This window comes from Parasteatoda tepidariorum, chromosome 9, assembly GCF_982258835.1.
Source record: "Parasteatoda tepidariorum strain Cologne lab strain chromosome 9, Ptep-v5.0, whole genome shotgun sequence".
Taxonomy (NCBI): Eukaryota; Metazoa; Arthropoda; class Arachnida; order Araneae; family Theridiidae; genus Parasteatoda; species Parasteatoda tepidariorum.
The window spans coordinates 41,601,067-41,622,212 of record NC_141763.1 but is presented as its reverse complement, the minus strand read 5'-3'; the positions used below and the strand labels follow the sequence as shown (position 1 = coordinate 41,622,212).

Genomic DNA, 21,146 nt, shown 5'->3' with positions numbered 1-21,146 from the left:
CTTTTAATTCAGAAGATAAACTAATTATACATTGTTAGAAAACAATGAAACAGGCATCAACTGTATATTTCAAGCGATTGTTCAAAGATTTTACAATAATAGTTTAATTTTCAAAAGTAGAGAAAACATTATTTTAATAAATTGTATGTATTATACACAAGTAGATTTTAGGCATGAAAGATAAACAAAAAATGAAATTAATTTGAATCAATTCACGATATCTTTATAAAATGAATAAAAAAAATACAAGCAAATTAAGTAGATTAAAACCTTTTAATAGAATCTTAAAATTTACAATAAAAATTTTAATGCGGTTTTCATGAGTTTTTTTTGCTCTTTCTGGCGCTTTTCCAAATTAGGTATTGACTTTGGGCAATGTACTTCCCGCAAGCGTCCTCCATGGAATCCTCCTGCTTAGGAGGAATTTTTTTTAATGCTTTAACCGCTTCATCAAGAAAATCATCACTTGAAGTTGCATTTGATTTTCTTTTGCGTTTATAAGCTGCTTATAAACGCCCTGGTGATTTTCTCGTGTAGAATTTTCACCAGAAAGAAATACACTAGGGGGAAAGAAATACACCACTCTTCCTCCATATCTCGTTCAGGAATTCTTTCGGCATCCTCAAAACATTCCATAGAAATGAAACTCACATCAGGATCAATCCCGGCAAAATGTGAAATGGATTCTACCTCCTGATCTTTATTATACATGAAGGTCAGCTCGTTCTGAATAAAATTTTTTTTAATGCATTAATTGTCAAAATTAAACACAACTCAATAAGACTATAGGGTATAAACGCCCTGGTTATTTTCTCGTGTAGAATTTTCACCAGAAAGAAATACACTAGGGGGTGGAGGTTCTGGCAGGTTTGTTTTGGGAGAAGAAACTTCACCACAGAATGAGGGTTCTGGTTCCTCTGCAGAATCCCTCCACTCTTCCTCCATATCTCGTTCAGGAATTCTTTCGGCATCCTCAAAACATTCCATAGAAATGAAACTCACATCAGGATCAATCCCGGCAGAATGTGAAATGGATTCTACCTCCTGATCTTTATTATACATTAAGGTCGGCTCGTTCTGAAAAAAATTTTTTTAATGCATTAATTGTCAAAATTAAACATAACTCAATAAGACTATAGGGTAATTAAGAAAAAAAAAATATTTGTTGATGATTATAACTCGAGTAAATACATGACATTATTTTATAACAATGTCTAATAACAGAATACCTGGCAAAGAAGTGCCATTTAATTTTATGAAAAAGAGAAAAATTGAAGCTTTTTTTTTATTCTATTATTACCCTTTTAGATTCTCCATTAAAACTTGAATTTGTCCCAAAACAAATTTCTAAAATTCGATAAGATTTTATACTGCTTTAATACATTAGCACCAACACCTACAAAAATGAATTAAATGTTCATTTAAGTGTTAAAGTAGAATGAAGAGATAATAGCTATATACACACATGTATGTATATTTAAAATCAGTATACATCCTTTTCTATAATAAATAAAAATTCATCGCGAAAACTGATTTTATTTAATGTTGATAGTCATTTAATTTTTAAGATTTATTGAATATTTAAAAATATCTTGAAAATAAAAGTGGGTTTCATGAAACATTTTAATTATTGTACACCTGATGCTTTACACTTTCGAACAGCAAGTACCAATAATTTACTATGATCACATATAGACCTTTGTAATCAGGAAAAGTATCAAAATAATTTCTTAAACTTTATAATAGTATTTTAGTGAAAACTAAAATAAAATAGGAAACTTATAAAATTATACCTGGGTTGATTTATGCTTATCCCCATCCAAAGTAGAAAAGCTGTCGTCAACTCCATCAAGGAATTGTAGAGCATTAAAATGCATCCATGGCACAGTGATACTTTCACAGCCAGAACCACTTTTTAGTTGTCTAATTTTTTTAATATTTCGCTGAAACTGATATTTTAGCTTTGAATATTTGCTTTGTAGCTTTTCTATAAAAAAAAAAGAGCTAAAGTTAGTGAAATAAAAGGAAGGTTTGACAATATCATGACATTTTCCAAAATATTTGGATGTATCTATATATGTACGGATATTTTGATCGAGTGTTAATACTGTTTTAATTTAAAAATTCGGGGGTATGTACACATGTTAGCTTATATTTTGAATGCATCTTGTTTGAATATATGTATATCCCACAATAATTAAATTCCTTGAATTTTATGCCAATGATTTTTCTCTATTCATTAATATAAAAAAGAAACTTAAAATTTTCTTTCATTATTAACATACTACATAACACTTAATACAAAAAATCACATATGCTGATTATATTCAAATTGAGCAAGGAAATCAATATTAAGATTGGTATTTTATTTTTATTATTTTAATGAAACCTTAATGAAAGAAAATGTTAAGTTTGTAATGTATTTTAAATGGTATTTATGTATGATAATTTGATGATTACAAAGTCTGTCACAATACTATGTGTATTGTAAGCTATCAAATTATAGTGTATCATTATATTAAATATTTTATAAGTCAGCCCATAAAAGATGAATTTAAGTCTAGTTTCTTTACTATTGTATCTCTTTTAATATATCATTAATATGCTGAACACATAAAAACCCAATTTTTTTTATCAGGGTCTCTTAGAATTAGAAATTGGTTAAGCTATTTAAAATTATATTCCATAAATGCCCTGTTTCTAATTATTATAGTAAGAATTGTTACACTTCAGAATTAATATCCTAAATAAATATACTTTTATTTACATAGGTATTTATTTTTTCAGATGTTGAAGGTGTAGTTTATTCACACTTTTCTGCAACTGCACAAATTTATATTATTGATAATAAAATATCATATAAAAATAAATTAATATTTAGCATCCATTTTTTGCAAGCTCATTTTAGTTTTAACATAAAATTTAATTATATGTGTCACTTCAAATATAATCACAATGTAAAAACTGTTAATCAAGATTTAAATACTCACCAATTGTAAATTCTGCTGCATGCAGAGGATAATCGACGACCAACTTCTTACTTATTTCGTCGAAGTATTCTATGTTTATACAAAGGATTTTTTACATTCCAAATATTTTCATACTTTCTAAACAACTCTATAAAAGTACTTTCCATTTCAGCCAGCCATTTAAAGCCTTCGGCTGCCACTTTTGTAGAGGCTCTTTTCATTGCTTTTTTATCTATTTTGGAAGTTGCCATATTTCTGTAATACACAAAAACATTACTGATAGGGATAAAATAATGAAACGTTGTTCACAACAATTCAAATATGAGAATAAAATTTTCATTAGTTATTAAATCTAAACAAACCATCTAAAATAAAAGAAAATCAAGTATACATTAAAATAGTTTTAGGTTAAATAAAAATTTAATTCAATTTTAATAAGATGTAACGTTAGCTAATATTCAAAATAGGTCCTATCTAATATCCAAAAGCATCTGAGATTTATTAAGTATAAATAAATCGATACATACAAGAATAATATTGAGAATATTAACATGCTAATTTTTTCAAGTACAAATTAGAATTTATATAAAAGGTATTATTTACATCGATCCCAAATCAAATTTTATTTTAAATTAAAAAAAACTATTTCCTAACTATAACTTAAAATATATTTTCTAACTATATTTCAAATAAGAGGAATCAATAATAAAAATTCGAAATCCATATGAATAAATTCCGGGTCAAGATTCAGTTTCTCGACGGCACTTACTTCAATTAAAGTTCTAAAAAGCTCTTCGTATGTCGATTTTTTCTTTGATTGAAGTAAGGCATATATTGCTGTAATATATGCATCTTCAACCTCCACCCGCACAACATAAAGTTGAGTGAAATGTCTAGGTGCAAGACCGAAGTTGCCGTCTAGAAACCATTTGATGTTTCTTGCAATAGGTAAAGGGTATCACTTGTGCCAAATAATAAAATTCTATCCTGAAGGCTGCCATTATCAAACAGTAGATTTTCTTTCCATTCCCCTGAGAGAAAAAAATATATATTTAGGTTCTGGGAAACAATCTGAACTGTATATGTATTAAGGTTACAGAAAATAAATTTAATTTAAAGAAAAAAAAAGTATAGTTTCAATTAACTCGTCTAAATACTAAATAATATTAATATTTATTCACTATCTACCAATAATAAAATAAGGGATTTTCCGCAAATTTCTTTTTCTTCCACGAGATAAATTTTAATAATAGTGTATAATACCTTTACAATGATCAATCGGACTCCGAATTCTGATGTTATAACGAAAGAAAACAAGCGAAAGAAAATATTCTTTCGGTTCTTTATTCACCATATCTCTAGAACAGAAGAATATGGTGAATTTATGACTTGCCTATACAAAGATAATTCCATGGATAATATAACTTTCAGTTAATATACTTCGTATTATATGTTAATTTTTAATAAAAGTAGAAAAAATTGGATTGTAGGGTACATAATTTTTTTTTTTTTTTTTTTTTTTTTTTTTTTTTTTGAATAAAACAATTGTAGTTCTTTGCTTTCGAAGCGTAATGAAAACGGCTAACCCATGAAAACACATTTACTTGTAAAGAATGAAAAGATAAAAAAGATATTCTTCGGAAGAGTGTTGTTTTAACCCGTTTTGTAATGATCTGGTGTTCCGCGGGTAGAGATAGTTGTTGAAAGAGATGTTATGGGGAAGTTGAACAAAGAAAAGTGGTTTCCTCAGAATTGATTGCTTTTTGCTTTGTAATTTGACTTTTATAAAAAGCGCTAATGCTGTCATTTCAACATACATTGAAATCAATTTCTAATGGTAGAATTAAAAAAGCTTTTCTTTCAGCAAATAACATGAATAAAAATATACATTCTAAGGTTATGATTCTTTTATAATGATTAAACACAAATGTTTTATTAATAAATTTTTTTTTTGCATTTATTTAGCCTTAGAAATAAATAAAAGAAAAAAAGGAAATGAAACAAAGCAATGTATAAAATTTTTCAGTCCTAGAAATCTAGTTAATTTTTGTTGTTGTTCTTAATCGTTTCAGTCATCTATACTTATATAGATTAAAAATTTTTAGAAACTTGAATATATAATTAATAACTATATTTAGAGGCAATTTCACTTAATGAAATGGAACTAAACATATGTAAATATAATTTTTACAGATTTTTTTAAACTTCAGTGTGACTGTTTTCTTATTGAAATTTTTAGGGAGAGATCATTGATACAAGAGTCTAAATTGACAAAACTATACTTGTCAGAAAATAAAGAACGTATCTTTTATACTTGATAAAATACATTTATGTAAAATAACACAAGTTTCTTGCTATTAGAACATAAAAAGTTTGAAAGAAAATTGTTATCAGACACGAAATGCTGAAATAAATTTGTTAGTTCAATTTTATTACCCAATACAATTCTTAATCGAAAATTAAGTTATGAAGATTATGCTGCTTTATGATATTCTGTTCAATTTTTCACATAAACAAAGTAGAATTGCTTTGAAAAAAATTGCAAAATGAAAAGTAGGTTGCAATACTAAAAGAAAACACAAATATTTTTTATTCTAAATAGAAGAAACTTCTTTGAAAAAAATGCGCTAAAAAGCACCAGAAATTTCAGAAAAAAGTAGCAATAAAGAAAATGAAGGAAATAAAAATGAAAATATGACCACCGAAGCCGACGTATTCAGGGGGTACCGGCCCCGGTAGCCATAAAAACAAAACCATTTCTAATTGAGGGACTCAGTACCCCGATGGTTTTGCATAGCAGTCCAGAAAAAAAAAAAAACATGCAATATAAATAACAAATTAAGAAAAGAAACTTAAACAAAATCATTAGAAAAATAAAAACTCACATATTCACAGGTCAGACATCAATTTCTCAAGCAAGCCGAATGAAAAGAAAAAACTAAAACCTAAAGGAAACAATGCCCTCTATTACAATGCGCAAATGAAGAAAAAAAAAGTGAAAAATGTCAAGAGAAAGAAATACGTAATAAATTAATAGAATGCTTAACTGGGGCTGCTCAGTTAAGACTTGAATTGCGGCCTGTTAAAAGAAAAAAAATATATAAAAACCTAGAATTCTTCAATCATTTTTTTAATTAAAAATTTAACATTACAAAAATTAAAAGGAAAATCATTTTTACTCAAATTATTTAAAAAAACTATTCACAGCTTCCTGAAAACTTTCAACATTATTGCAAATACTTTTGATTCTAACCAATTGTGAAAAAACTAAATTTTTAAATATTTTATTACACAAATTAGTATTAAAGTTGCAGAAAAAATAACTTTAAATTTAAAAGCTTTTCTTTTATCAAAGACACCAATTTTAATAAAGCTGTTAACAATATCAATTTTAAAATCTAAATGTTCAACATTAAAACAATCCTCATTAGTTTTCTTCAAGACCAAATCTCCAGGATAAATACTATAAATAAAATTATAATTATCTTAATTAAACAAAATCAAATCATCAATATATCTAAAAGCATTAAATTCCTCATGCTCAAGAAATTTAGCTTCAAAAAAATGCAAAAAAGTTTGAAGTAGGTTGCAATTTTTCGAACCCGAATTTTGAAATCCTGTAGTTTAAATCTTATAGGCCCCTCAATTCAAGAAATGTGATCATGGAATTAAATAAATTTTGTGAGTATTTATTTTTTCCCCTATTTTTAAATTTTAAAATCACAACATTAGGGCATTCTACTGATTTTTATAGAATGAAGCTTAATTCTTATTTGCAGCGACTATTACTTTTACTGATTGATTTAAAATAGCTGCTTTTTAATGTGTCAGCATTGTAATAAGTTTTTATCTATGACAAATTTACTTATTTTAATACTTCAAAATGTTATGAAAAACTAACATTCACCTTTTTTAAAAAATTAAACATTCAAACATTGAAATCTCAAATTTCCCCATATAAAGATAAATGAATAAAATGAAATAAAACTTCATTTTACAGGAGTGAAATATACTATTTAAATTATTAAATTATACACACCTTCCAATTTCAAGTCTTTGAGATCCAGGGGCTCTTTTGGTATACCCTTGGCTTTATGATTCCTTTATGTTCTTTTAACGGAGTCATCAGTTGGCAAAGTCGAACTTGCATCCATCGACATTGCAGCTACTGTTTCCGCAAATATCGGCGAAGGTTTATCGTGTGTTTCCTCCGCTTTTCGCTTCATGTTTAGCAAGGCATTTATTCTTTCATTTAAATGTTCATTCGGAAAATGCGAATGCTGAGAAGTGTTTAAAATTTCAGTTCTGTCGAAACTGGTGTTAAGACTGCCCTTGCACTAAAACATGAGATTAACAATTAATAATTTAAAGAAAGTATCAGCAATGAAGCATATGCATTAGAATCAAATATATAAGTAACAAGTTAATAACAATCAAGAGAACTACTATGAAGTATGATAATTCTTTGCACGTAACTATGTGATTAAGCGGTTAGCGGAAGGGGCGTGCTTCAAAATTTAGTGGTCCTGAGCAAAACATTGAGGTATTTTATAAGGTTTATAAAAACAATGTTTTGCTAAGCAAAGTTTACATTAAACATTGTATTTTATTTCAAATAGTTTTTTTTTTTGCATAATGTAGTACTGTGTAAATAATAGTTTTTAGATAAATCTATGCTTTTAAAAAATCACGTGATTCAAATGAATGATTTTAATTAAATATTTTTATGCTATGCTAATTCAGTTTTTTTTTATTAATTTTTTTTATTTATTTTTTTGAAAAACTGTATGGTATTTTCCTTTACTTATAAATTAACATACTTAAAAAATTTTACACGAATAACTTCTGAAACACATCTATACCAGGGGTCTGCAACCTGTTTGTCCTTAATGGCGCAATTCTTTTTATTTCTTTTATATCTTCAACAGAAACAGGTATCAATGAAAGGTTTCTTACCTGTTCTTCAACCCGGGCGGTTCGTATCTAAACAAATCAAAATAATGACCATAAACTCAAGAAAAGATACTCCTTCGAACTAGTTAATATGTGTATATTAACACCACTACAGAAACAACACTACAAATACAACATGATCTCTCGATTGACAGCAACAGAAACAAAACTAACTAAAAATTTGTTGTTCTTAGAGAGTTCTAAATCTCGTGGCGCTATCTAGTTTGTTTTCTAGCAATGGAAAATGGTATTCTGTTTTTAACATATTCAGTGTGAAACTTGGGTGTCCATATTTTCAGCTAATTTCTTATAATTGGGGATATATTTAGAGTTCCCGGTCTTTAAACAAATATCTAAATGTGAGTCATTAAGCTTTGTTCGGTATTTTGATTTCAAATATTTCATATTTGAGAACAAACACTCGTATGTTGTTGCACAATATGAATAAATTTTGAGCGCACATTTCCTTAAAATAGGATACTTATTTTCATCGACTAAGTTCCAAAACATTTTATCATTACTATGCGCTTTTAAAATAATATCAAGTTTATTATTTCTAATTTTAGGTCTTCGATATTATGAAGCTCGAAATACACTGAAACTATTTCAAGGACATCATCTTCAGTAACATTGAATGGAGTTATGAAATATCTTAGAACGGGTTCTAATGCTGCAAAATCTAGAAGAAAATTCCTCTATTAGCTTATCTATAATATCTAAATATGATGTAGCAGTAAAATTTTCATTATTCAAATTTAAACTCTCAACAGTATATTTTATATTTGAGAAATGTGATAATGATTTTTTCAATAGATGGGATTTCAACAACACTAACTTGCACTTGAATGCATTTACTGCACTAATCATGTCAGCGATATGCTGATTTTCCCCTTGTATTTTTAAATTTAATTCATTCAACTTGCCGTTATATCTGTCAGAACTCAGAGGTCGATTAGCCAATCCTTATTTTCTAATTGCTCGTGAAATTCGCCTCTTGATGCAATCAATTCCTTTATTTGTGGCAAAAGCATGATAAACCGCTCAAGTATTTTACCTCTGCTCAGCCAACTCACTTCAGCATGTAAAAGAAGATCTGTGAACTGAACGTCCTCATCTTCTAAAATTAATTTAAACAATCTGTGTTGCATAGCTCCCGATCTTATGGAATTAATAATTTTTGTTACTATCGTAAATACGTGTTGAAAACCGATTGTTTTTGCGCATAACATTTCCTGATGTATGAGGCAATGATAAAAAATAAATTTCGGGAATAAGGAATCCTGTCTACATAAGGCAATAAATCCTTTTTTCTTACCAGTCATCGCTGGTGCCCCGTCTGTTGTAATTGACGATAATTTTTGTACAGGTAATTTTACATCTGGTGTTTCCCTTTAATGGCAGAACTTTAAGGAATTCTTCTTTTGTTGTAAAATCAGAAAATACCATCTTCACGCAAATTGCTAATTGTGATATATTTGTAACGTCTGTATGTAGCGAAAAAAATTTTTTTTTCCATATCATTTGCTAATTCTGCCTCCAAATTCTCCGCAATTACTTAAATTCTTCTAGTAACAGTTCGTGCTGATAATTGCAACGTGTTTATAGCTGAAACTATTTCCTTTTTATTTTAAAATTCCTCAAAAAGTGAATCAGCAGCTTCTAACATGGCTTCTTTCACTAATTCTCCATCTGTAAATGGTTTTTATTCTTAGCTAGCAAATGCGATATTTTATATGACGCGATCGTTGCTGCTTTATGTTGTTGCAGTGGTTTAGTAAAAAAAACTTTGCTGGTTAGTTATTGGAGATTTTAAAGAAATATTTTTTTTTCTTCTAATTTCAGAGCTCATTGGATAGTCACTATCAAAATTGGTATGAACGGTCTTAAAATGTCGTTTAATATTACTTTTCTTGGGAATCGCAACACTATTATTACACAACAAACAAATACACTTCCCTTTGTAATCAACGAAACAATATAGATGTTCCCATTCATCGTTAAAATAATGTACAAATATGTTCTTTTTCTTTTACATTTATCCATGAAGGGTGTTAAAACACAAAAAACTAGAACAACTCTATTTTAAAAAGAAACACAACGTTATTAAACTTAACAACGTTTATTATTTAAAACATAACGAAAGCATAGCAAAGAAGCATTATACCAAAGATAAACAAACAGAAGCTCAAACATAAAAGCAAACTGAATTGAATTGAATGTAAGTTTTAAGGTCCAGAGAGGACAAGCTGCGCCTGACACGCGGTTTTAAAAACATATTAAAAGGTAGGATAGAGTACAATTACACAATCAATAAGTATAGTAAAAATGATGAGAATTCTAAAACAGTGTAAATGCAAGTATTTTTATATGCGGATAAAACTTGATAAAAATGGTTAGCATGATAAATCTCTTATATACTGTTTAAAATACCAATAGTGCGAAGAAAAGCAAATATGTTAGGATGATGGTTTTCATCTAACAAGTCTTTTATGCATAAAATGGAGCTACCAAAAAAGGTGAGACGAAGCTGGTTAAAACATGGACAAAGTATTAAAATGTGATGAATCGTGAGTAAAACGTTGCATTTGGGAGGAGGTTCTCCAAATAGCAAATGAAGGTGAGTAAGTCGAGTATGTCCTACTCGCAAGCGGGTGAGTTTGACATCTGCCCTGTGCATGTGCAGTGCAGGCCAAGGCTCCAAGGTAGGTTTAACAGAATGTAATTTGTTTTCGCCTTGCAGGTCCCAGTGTTGCTGCCATAAACACTGAATAAGTTTGCGAATGTGGTTTTTTAAATCAGAAAATGGGACAAATAATGTTATTGGAGAAGAGGCAGATCGTGCAGCAGAATCAGCCTTGTCATTTCCTTTAATACCTACATGACTGGGAATCCAGCAAAATAAAATTTTAAAACCCTTCTTGTACAGAGAAGTCAATATATGTTGAATAAAAATTAAAATTGGATGAGCTTCGTTTCTTACATGTTCTAACTGTCTTAAAACACTCAAACTATCCGAGTATATACAAAATTTTCCAGCCGAATGCGAAGAAATGAGTTTTAAAGCTAAAAGGATCGCAAATGCTTCCGCTGTAAAAACAGAGCAAATTGCAGGAATGTCGTAGCTGTAAGTAATATCAGCCACAACAATCCCACAACCAACATGTCCATAGAACTTAGATCCATCTGTAAAAACTGCTATGTATTGTATATACTGATGACGATGGAAAGTGAACAGCTGTTGAAAAATGCTAGGTGAGACATTAAAAAGCAAACTGAAACTAAAACGACAAGTTACAATACAGTCACAGTTAACCTAGCTGATGCGTCATAAACTACATCAGTGGCGAAATCCAAACTAGATCACTGTTTAATTTAGGATCCAGTTCATCGCTTTCAACAAAGGGTTTTGAAAGAAAAGAATTATTTCAGATTACTTGGTAGTTTTAAATGCACGGTCTACGCGTGGTCTATTCGAAATACGATCACACACTAACAAAAAATACGTGCGTGTTATTAGATATGCTCAAGGTTAGCAAACTGCTAATCTATGCACAATCCTAAACTCAACTGACTACTTGCTGTACATCGCCGTTTGACAAGAGTAAGTAAATCGCTCTGGCTATCATACATTTACATTAGTCCAGCGAGGGCGCATTAAAAATCGATCGGGGGTGCCGCGTTGCCTACCCCTGATCTATACTATATTCCTGATATCAATAACATTGGCATTAAATTCGATACATTTAGATATATTAATCATAATAGTATCATTTAGATATATTAATCATAATGTTTGTATGGATAGTATAGTATGGATGTTCTAAAAAGCTAGAAAACATTAATATTGAAAACTTTAAGACATTAGCATTATTAGAACATACAACAAATACTTTTATATAAAAAAAGTCAAAACTAAATTTTGAAACCTCGTTCTGTTGCAAGTAATTTTACAAATAGCCTTTTAAGACATAGATAAATTTTAATACGAATATATATATACTATATAAAATAATCAGATCAAATATAAGAAAATAAAACACCATTTACAATTATATTATTGTGAACTTATTAATTTTACAATAAAGTTTTTTTCAATTAAAAATAAATAAATAAACAAGGCAATTCACGACGTTTTAAAAAAATATATTCCATTAGTTTAAAGATAGGCATTACTTCACAAAAGTAGTTTTTTCTTACCTTTACAACACAGTGTTGTTGTGTGCAACGCCATCTAATCGCTACTGAACTTTTCTTATGGAAACAGTAAGAGTATTCTTCATGTAATAATTTTTTACCACCTTTATTTGTCTTGACGAATTCCATAACTGAAAAAAAGAGTAAATAATTAATTTGATAATAAATGCAATGACAAAGAATTATTAACATAGTTTAGTTTTTAAAAATAATTTTTGTTTAAAGACATTAGCTATTATCTTTGGTTCTACCATTATCTTTTTCATGGTCAAGAAAGAGTGAAAATTAAATCGTTAGAATTTTATCTTTCTGTTTAAATCAATCCCTACAATTTTTTTAATTAGATCTTCTGTTCAATTCTTTTATAATTCACGTGATTAAACACAACAAATAAAATCACACATATCGTTTCCTTCTGTTCATTAAAAAACAAACAAATATAAGAAAAGGGTTAAATATTTGATTATGATTTTTTTTTAAAGCAGACTTCAAATCTTTCCAATTAATTGAGTGAATGCAGAATTTAATGGCACTAGATCTAGGAAGGTCATGCTGGATCCGACTTTTCCGAAAATGCAGCATTTCTATAAATGAAAATACTCGGAGAAATACGGTACATATCTGTCTAATTTATTTATATTTCTTGTATTATTATTTTTACATATATCATTTTTACAGCTAAATAAATGAAAAGTAGTTTTTTATTAATAGTTTAATTGCGGTTAACTTTTGACAAAGCATAGTAATAAAACATTAAAAAAAAAAAAACTCACCTTAAAGTGATATTCGGTTTTCTTCTTTCAATTGAAATACATTCACTAGAAAATGAATCTCTGGACTAGCATGCGGAATGAGTTGGTTATATACGGTTACACTTTTCTTAGATCGGTTTCCAGGCACGTATCCATCGGTTTCCAGAAAGGTCACGGCACGTTTAAAACGTCCTTTAAAACGATTCTTAGTCCTTCGGATGTTTCTCCTTCGATGTCGCCTTTACCCCGGACTTGCAGTATTTCATTCTTTGATGTCGCTTCAGGCCACAATTGTAACACATTTTATTGTTCCTGCAGTATCTAGCAATATGTCCTTTTCTTCGGCATATGTTGCAGGTTTCTCGCGGCTGTATCACCCAGGCATCTTGCTTGACTTGGGGGATTTTCTTTTCTGTTTTCCATCAGTAGGGCTTCGGCATCCAGAAGTCTGGCTCGCACTTCGGACTAATGTATTCCTGTTGGTCCTTGAGGCATTGCTTCAAGAACCGTCTAGGTTGTCTCGTACTACTTGGGAAGCGACATCAGAATGTAGACAATAATATCTGCATCGGATACTGTTGCTCCGGCTGCTTTCAGGTCGCTGGCCAGTTTACCGTTAAGATCCAGATGTTCCCTTATTAAAACTTCTCTGGTCTTCTTGACGGTCATCAGCCTTTTTCTTGTAAGTATTTGACTCACGGTTCCCTTTGAGGCTTCACCGTACAGTTTTTTCAGTTTGATCCAAATGTCCGCTGCGGTTACTTCTGATTGGAGAGTGGAGAGAATATCAGAGACATACTGTATAAATGTTGCATAGGCCTTCTTCGACTTTAGGACTTGAGCTGCATCGGCTGCTAGGGCCTCTGCTTCCGGAAATTCGCTCAACTCCTTGGCTTCCATATAGGCTAGTACTCGTCTCTTCCAATTCTGGTAATTTTCAGCATTGAAAATATTCAGCATCGCAGTTCCGGATCCAGTCTCCATCGATTATTCCACGAAGTCTGTGTGTTTCGAATGTGATCAGGTACATTCATCTTGATCAGAAGAAAGGACTTTTACTTTCTACCTCTCTTGACCTGTATTCCAGTCACGTCCGACTGAGTTTGAATTGAATTGAATGTTGGGTTTAATGGCACAAAGTCCACAGAAGGACATGCTGCGCCAAACAAACGGTTTTAAAATAAAATCCTAGGTAGATGTATACTACAAGTTTTTCCCATCAAAATCACACGGCATTTATAAAACTGAATACAACGAAACCAACGCATTCAAGAGTAAGTAAAACAAGATAAAATTTAAATGTAGTTAAGTATCATAAAACAGTTGCATTCAAAGCTGAATAAAGACACATAAAATTGTAAATAGGATAAAAACAGTTATATACAGTATAAGAGACCAATTGCGCGTAGAAACGCAAAAATGTTAGGATGATGGCAGTCACCTAACAAATTCTGCAGTGTTAAAATGGAACTACCAAAAAAGATTAAACGATGACGGTTAAAACATGGGCAATAAATTAAAATGTGATGGATTGTGAGTAAAACGTTGCAAGTATTGCAGTGAGGAGAAGGTTCATCAAACAGCAAGTGAAGGTGGGTCAATCGAGTGTGGCCAATTCGAAGACGAGTAAGTTTGACGTCTGCCCTACGATTACGTAGCACAGGCAATGGATCTAAATCAATTTTTATAGCGCGCAATTTATTATTAATTTGGAGGTCCCACTGCTGCAACCATAGAGACTTTGTTAGTTGTCTTACGTGTGTTTTTATATCTTGGTATGGTATAGACAGAGAGAAAGGGTTTGTAGCAGATCGTGCGGCAACATCGGCCAAGTCATTGCCTGGAATTCCGACATGACTTGGGACCCAACAAAATATAATATCAAACCCATTTTTATGAAAAGAATTTAACAGATGATTTATAAAATTTAAAATTGGGTGAGTCGATTCTTCAAAATGTCCCAATTGGCGCAACACGCTCAAACTATCTGAATAAATGCAATATTTTCGAGTAGGCAGTGATGAGATCAATCGCAGAGCTAAAAGAATAGCTACAGCTTCGGCAGTGAAAATTGAACAAATATCTGGGATTTTAAAATTGTACGTGGCATCAGCAATGACGACGCCACAACCGACATGTCCTGGAGATTTTGAGCCATCTGTAAATACAGGGGCGTATTGAGAAAACTGATGACGATGGGAAGTGAAAAGTTGCTGAAATATAATAGGAGACACTTGAGCCTTATTATAAGCAACAAACCGACAATCAAACTGGTATTGTGAGATGGTCCATGGTGAAATAAGCAAATGCTCAACTGATTGTGATGGCAAATCACAAATAGACAAATTTTCAATAAGTGATCGCATGCGAACGTTAAAAGGGCGAATATGAGAAGGACGAGCTTCATAAAACCGCAACAAACTTGATGGTGTAGAATCACGCTGTAGAGGATGTGTAGCAGATGACATGATGCGAAAGTAATACGTCAAGGACAGCTGCATGCGGCGTAGGTCTAAAGGTAGTTGATCACAGATAACATAGAGGCTTTTAACAGGGGACGTGCGGAAGGCGCCGCTACATATGCGCAAGGCAGTATGATGCACTGTATCCAAGCGTCTTAAGTTAGAAGCGGAAGCAGTGCCATATACCGCACATGCGTAATCAAGACGAGATAATGTTAGCGCTTGATATATTCGCAGTAGGGCGATGCGATCTGCACCCCAAGACGTGTTTGAAAGCACTCGTAATATGTTTAGAGTCTTCTCGCATCGTTTTCTAAGCTGTTTGATGTGAGGTAAAAAAGTAAGCTTCTTGTCAAATATCAGCCCAAGAAACTTTGTGTTCTCAACTATAGGTATGACAGTGTTATTGATATGAATGGCAGGTTCATTATGAAGCCTGCGCAACCGACAGAAGTGCATGCAGGAACTTTTAGAGGGGGAGATTGTATGGCCATTCAGTTCACACCACTCCACGATTTTATTTACACTCAGTTGAAGTTGCCGCTCTATTACTCTCATGTCTGATCCTGAGCATGATACGTTCAAATCGTCAACATAAAGTGAGCCATGAACTGTAGATGGTAGTATGTTTAAGATGAGAGAAATATGTACAATGAAAAGTATGACACTTAAAACACTGCCCTGTGGTACACCTTCAGATTGGATAAAAACATCAGATAGCGTATTGCACACTTTGACCCGGAAATATCTACGACTTAAAAAGTTTTTGATAAAAATCGGTAGATGACCACGGAGACCCATGTCGAATAAAACTTTTAGAATGCCGTAACGCCATGTCCGATCGTAAGCTTTCTCAATATCGAAGAAGATAGAGACTAAATGACTTCGTCGGACAAAGGCATTACGTATACGCGATTCTAAAGAAACTATATTATCCAGTGTTGATCTGCCTCTACGGAAACCAATTTGAAAATCTGGAATAAGTTTGTTTTTCTCGAGAAAATAAACGAGGCGAGAGTTAACCATGCGTTCAAATACCTTGCCGAGGCAACTCGTTAATGCTATCGGGCGATAATTAATTGGCTCCGTCGGGTCTTTACCAGGTTTCAATATTGGTATGACAATAGCCAGTCGCCAACTTGATGGGTATGTTTGCTCGGTCCATAATCTGTTAAAGAGTAACAGCACATTCTGCAAAGATGCAGAAGTCAAGTGACGAAGCATTCGGTATGATACACCATCAAAGCCGGGACTGGTATTGGGAGCTCTAGCCAGTGCTCTCTGTAATTCTTCAAATGTAAAATTACTATTGTACCGAAACCGCTGTCGAGTCGCAAACTGCAGATTAAGTCTTTCAGTCACACGTTTGTGAGCTTGGAAAACTGGGCTGTAGTTTTCAATGCTGGAGACGGCAGCAAACGTTTCACCCAAGATGTTACTCACATCTACAGGGTCAGAGTACGTGGTACCGTTTCTATCAAATACCGGAAGATGGAATTCACGGTAGATACCATTTGCTCTCTTGACCCTCGACCAGACTTGTCTGGTAGATGTTGTAGATGTGATGGATGAAACATAGCGAGACCAAGAGTCTCTCTGGCTTTGGCGCCGAGTCCTGCGTGCAAGTGCTCGTTTAAAGGCTACGAGGTGGTCTGTCGATGGATACCTGCGAAAGATATTCCAAAGTCTCTGTTGTTCTTTGTGAGCTGCGGAGCATTCAGCATTCCACCAAGGCTTCCGATGCCTAGGGAGAGAAGTTGATGTTTTTGGAATGCTGGTTTCTGCAGCATTGATGATTCTTGAAGTAACAGTTTCAACAACAGTTTCAATATTGTCATTTAAAACCATTTCATTTGTTATTTCAGCAAGTTGTGTGAAAAGGTTCCAATCCGCTCGATGATATATAAAAACAGATGGTCTGGGAGTAATATTAAAAGTAGATGAGTATGAAACTATGATAGGAAAATGGTCACTATTATGAAGATCATCATCAACTGAAAATTGTGAGAATGGTAAAAGTGTAGGTGAACATAAAGCCAGGTCAATGCAGTGAAAAGTACGAGTTGGTGCGTGAAAATAAGTGTCCTCACCTTGATTCAGTAGGCAGAGGCTATGATCTAGGATGATTGTTTCGATTTGATTTCCACGAGCATTTGTGTTGTGGCTTCCCCACAGCGTGTTGTGGCCGTTGAAATCTCCAATCAAAATAAAAGGTTTCGGCAACTGATTAATTAAAATGTTCAAATCACTTTGTGAAATGGGATCATTCGGTGGTAAGTACAAAGAACAAATTGTAATAGAGATGTTTATGTGAAGTTGAACGGCAATAGCCTGTAATGAAGATGATAGAGACAAATGGGATGAGGGAAAATGTGTAGAAATTAAAATAGCAACACCACCATTAGTTCGGTTACCAGCAATGTTATCGTTTCGGTAACAAATGTAGTTACGTAAATTAAAATTTTCTGATGATGACAAAAATGTTTCTTGAAGTGCTAAGCAAGCAGGATGATATTTAAAGACAATATCTCTGATATCAGAGCTCTTATTGCGCACGCTTCGACAATTCCATGAAATAATGGAGATAGACATTATTTCTTTGATGCGGAAGCAGCATGGATCGGAGGGTCATCGAAAATTGATTCATCATCTGAAGGATGTAAAGTAACTTCATCTTCCATTCTGTCAAGAATGTCCGATGAAACCTGATTTATATGATGGGCAAATTTCGGATTTTTCTTCTTACGTGAGATTCCAGGTTTCTCACTAGGTGGAAATTTTAAATTTGGGCGCTGCTTTAACGCAGGCTGAGGCTTTTCCGAGGAATTAGTTCGGAATGCTTTTGAGGGTGGACGAGAGGTAGACGCAGGTCTGGTTGTTTTAGCAAAGTCAAACAATGGTTTCTGTTTAGTTTTCTGTGGGATAGAGGATTGAAAGGTATCTGTTTGTGTGCTGACTGTACGAAAAGTAGTTTTTGCAGCCGCAGAATAGGACAAACCCGGACGTGGAGTACGAGCAGTGACTATTCTACGAGCTTCATCAAAACTTAAATTTTGTAGGACTTTGACAGATTGAATCCCTTTTTCCTGGGACCATTTGGGGCAACTCCTGGCATAAGCTGCATGCGCGCACTTGCAGTTAATGCATAGGGGTGGCAACTCGCAGGAATTGTCATCATGGTCGGTACCAGAACAACGAGCACAGACAGATTGACCTCGACAAGCTGTTTTTGAATGCCCAAATCTTTGACATTGAAAACATCTCAAAGGGTTAGGAACATAAGGTCTAACCGGGCAGCTGTGCCAAGCCATTTTGATTGAAGATGGTAACTTTGGTATATTGAAAGTAAGAATAAGGTGTTTCGTAGGGATGAGTTTTCCATCCCTGCGAATCCTTATCCTACGGACAGCAGTGACATTTTGTTCTTTTAGTTCTTCTGCTATCATTTCCTCTGAGTCATGAATAAATTCTGAATCGGATATAACACCTCGACAGGTGTTGAGTGATTTGTGGGGTGTAACATTGACTTCAAATGAGCATAATGTTGTGCACGTTTCTAACAAGGTGGCTTGCTGTTGTGATATGATTTGTATCAACAGGTCACCGGAACGTAGTTTTTTCACAGAGGTTACCTCTCCTAAAACGGAGATTAGGGCCTTGTGAATCAAGAAGGGAGAGACTTTAGTAAATGAAGTATTTGGTACTTCCGGATTCATCAATTTAATTATATAGAATCGAGCGTAATCACATGGTAAAGGAGTTGTTCCGCTGTTTTTGCTATGGTGTGCGGAACTGAACACCTTACTATTTTCAGCCATAGATGATATTAAAAGTTTCAACTATCAGCGGCATCACCCACCACGGAGTCCAACTTAGGGGATGCAAATAATAGATAGGTACTGAGACCAATCTGTTACTTGAACATCGATGCTGACTAATAGCAATACGTCCGTGAGTCACCCCTGAAGCAGCCTCCACCCTTAACGAGGTGCCCAGTAAGTGACCCCAGACTTGACCCTAGCCAACAGATGACATTTGTGACCAGCCGATTGATACATACAGGCCAATATGCACCTCCCGTTTACCTGAAGCAGGGGCCAAAGCAGTGTATTGGGGTACCAAGATGCCCCTCAACTGCCAGGATCCCCTTTTCCAGGGACACGGGTCTCCACGCACGGCGAACACGTGGGTGGTCTCTTCCCATCTGGATTCGATACAACAGGGTGGTAATCGAACACAAACAAAAAGCCCTTACCAGTGAATTCGGCAACCAAGACAAGGGGGAAGAGAAAGGAGAAAGTAGGAGAAAAGGGAGAAGAAACGGAAGGGAGGACAGATCACTAGGGTACCCCGGGGCGTGACTCCCTGTATTTACCTAAAGAAGGTAAACCCCCTCAGGGGACGTCCGACTGAGATCATCAGAGAAAGAATTTAGGAAGGAGAATGCGACTCACTTTCTTCTGATTAGAACCCAGTTGAGGCCTCTTTTACATTCCTCCAGTCTAAACCCAATCTGGCCTTCAGCTACCGGTAATGACCTATTTCTTTGATGCCTTCACCAGTCCCATTACGAAGTATAGAGCTACTGCATAAGTGAGCAACCACGCTCTGCTGTTGACTTCTAATTAAGAGCCATGGATCGAGGTGATGGGTGACAACTAGTTTATTGAAACTAGATGTGAAAATTACATTTGTGACATCCCTTTTATAGGGGCATACAAGGAAGTAAAAGGACGATTCCAAACGTCCAACAGAATAGCGAGATTGCAGAGCGGACGGCTGAGAAGACTGTGTTTGATTATTATTTGCAGTTACGTCTCGTGAACTTTCCCGGATCTTAAAATATGTCAGGGCAATTACAAAATATTACAAGGAAACTTTTCAGATCCATTTCTCAACATTTTCTTCCGAAACACTTTTAACTTGCCTATTCCTATTTTATCATTTTAGGGTCAATCTGTGCCTTGAAACGTTTTTTAACTTCCTCCGAACAATTTTCAGCCGATATTAAAAGAGCACAGTTTGAAGAATTCACCTTACTATGTTCACCAATGCCGCCACGGCTTCGCTATATAATATTTTCTTTCCAAACTTCACGATGAACAACAGACTTTATTTTCTCAAATTGCCAAGAAATTTCAAATAACCCAACGCTTTCCAAGCATCTGTTGATTCATATTGATTGCACTTAGAAAGAAGGACGTTTTTTACAATAGAGTACGTTTCAAGAGAGGAGTAGAACGCATCATCCTCACAGTCGGCCATCTTGCTAATCGATATTAAAAGTTCCTTTTTATCAGATTGAAAAAGGAAAACTGTGGAACGCAATTAAAAAAGAGATAATAACTAGGGGCTTAAAAATAGTAAATAAAAGTTACTATTTTTTAAGATAGTGACATTAAGTGAGAAAAGTTACTCGCCCCGAGCCTTGATTTTACGGTATTGGAAGGTGACCTTTCTTTTCATTCAGCTTAAGATTGTCAATACATTCGCGTATTTTTCTTTCGTGGCGAAAAAAGCAGATTTTTCCATTGTTGTTTTTGGTTGAAAATAGATTTTTCTTAAAACAAGTTTTAAGTTCTCTAATTATTCAATTAATTTTTATTTTATACTAAAATACTCATAATGAGTGGAAAGAAACACGAGATTGATAGTGAAAAGAGAGCTTTCCATGATCGTTGGGTAAGGGATAATTCAATTGGTCAAAATAAGGAGAAATTTCAGTGCTTAGTTTGCATGCAAATGATATCAGTGCCTTAGAAATTTAACATTATTCAGATAAGAGACATTATTCAATGCTGCATGATAAAAGTATC

The 21,146-nt window shown here is 33.3% G+C and overlaps 1 protein-coding gene across 3 annotated transcripts; it reads right to left on the bottom strand.

Moving 5' to 3' along the window:
* Positions 1-767: 767 nt before the first annotated feature.
* On the bottom strand, positions 768-13,197 carry LOC139426756 (uncharacterized). 3 transcript variants are annotated; one of them, XM_087151654.1, is made up of 7 exons: positions 12,890-13,195; positions 12,120-12,247; positions 7,009-7,306; positions 3,739-4,000; positions 2,991-3,224; positions 1,794-1,987; positions 768-1,077 (listed from the first exon to the last, which is right to left on the bottom strand). In XM_087151654.1, the coding sequence occupies exons 6-7, from the start codon at positions 1,875-1,877 to the stop codon at positions 784-786; spliced, it is 378 nt and encodes a 125-aa protein (XP_087007780.1). In that variant the 5' UTR covers positions 1,878-1,987; positions 2,991-3,224; positions 3,739-4,000; positions 7,009-7,306; positions 12,120-12,247; positions 12,890-13,195; the 3' UTR covers positions 768-783. The 3 variants fall into 3 exon arrangements, 2 of the variants coding, with proteins under 2 accessions (XP_087007780.1, XP_087007779.1); XR_015429180.1 differs by lacking the exons at positions 768-1,077; positions 1,794-1,987; positions 2,991-3,224 and having other exon boundaries at positions 3,585-4,000; positions 12,120-13,195; XM_087151653.1 differs by lacking the exons at positions 768-1,077; positions 1,794-1,987; positions 2,991-3,224; positions 3,739-4,000 and having other exon boundaries at positions 6,934-7,306; positions 12,120-13,197.
* Positions 13,198-21,146: the final 7,949 nt, after the last annotated feature.

Excerpts from the sequence above, each read along its gene's own strand:
- LOC139426756 (XM_087151653.1), bottom strand. The coding sequence starts at position 12,308 with ATGTTAATAATTCTTTGTCATTGCATTTATTATCAAATTAATTATTTA. Across the intron at positions 7,307-12,119 it reads AACAACACTGTGTTGTAAAG|TGCAAGGGCAGTCTTAACAC; the intron begins GTAAGAAAAAAC and ends CTCATGTTTTAG.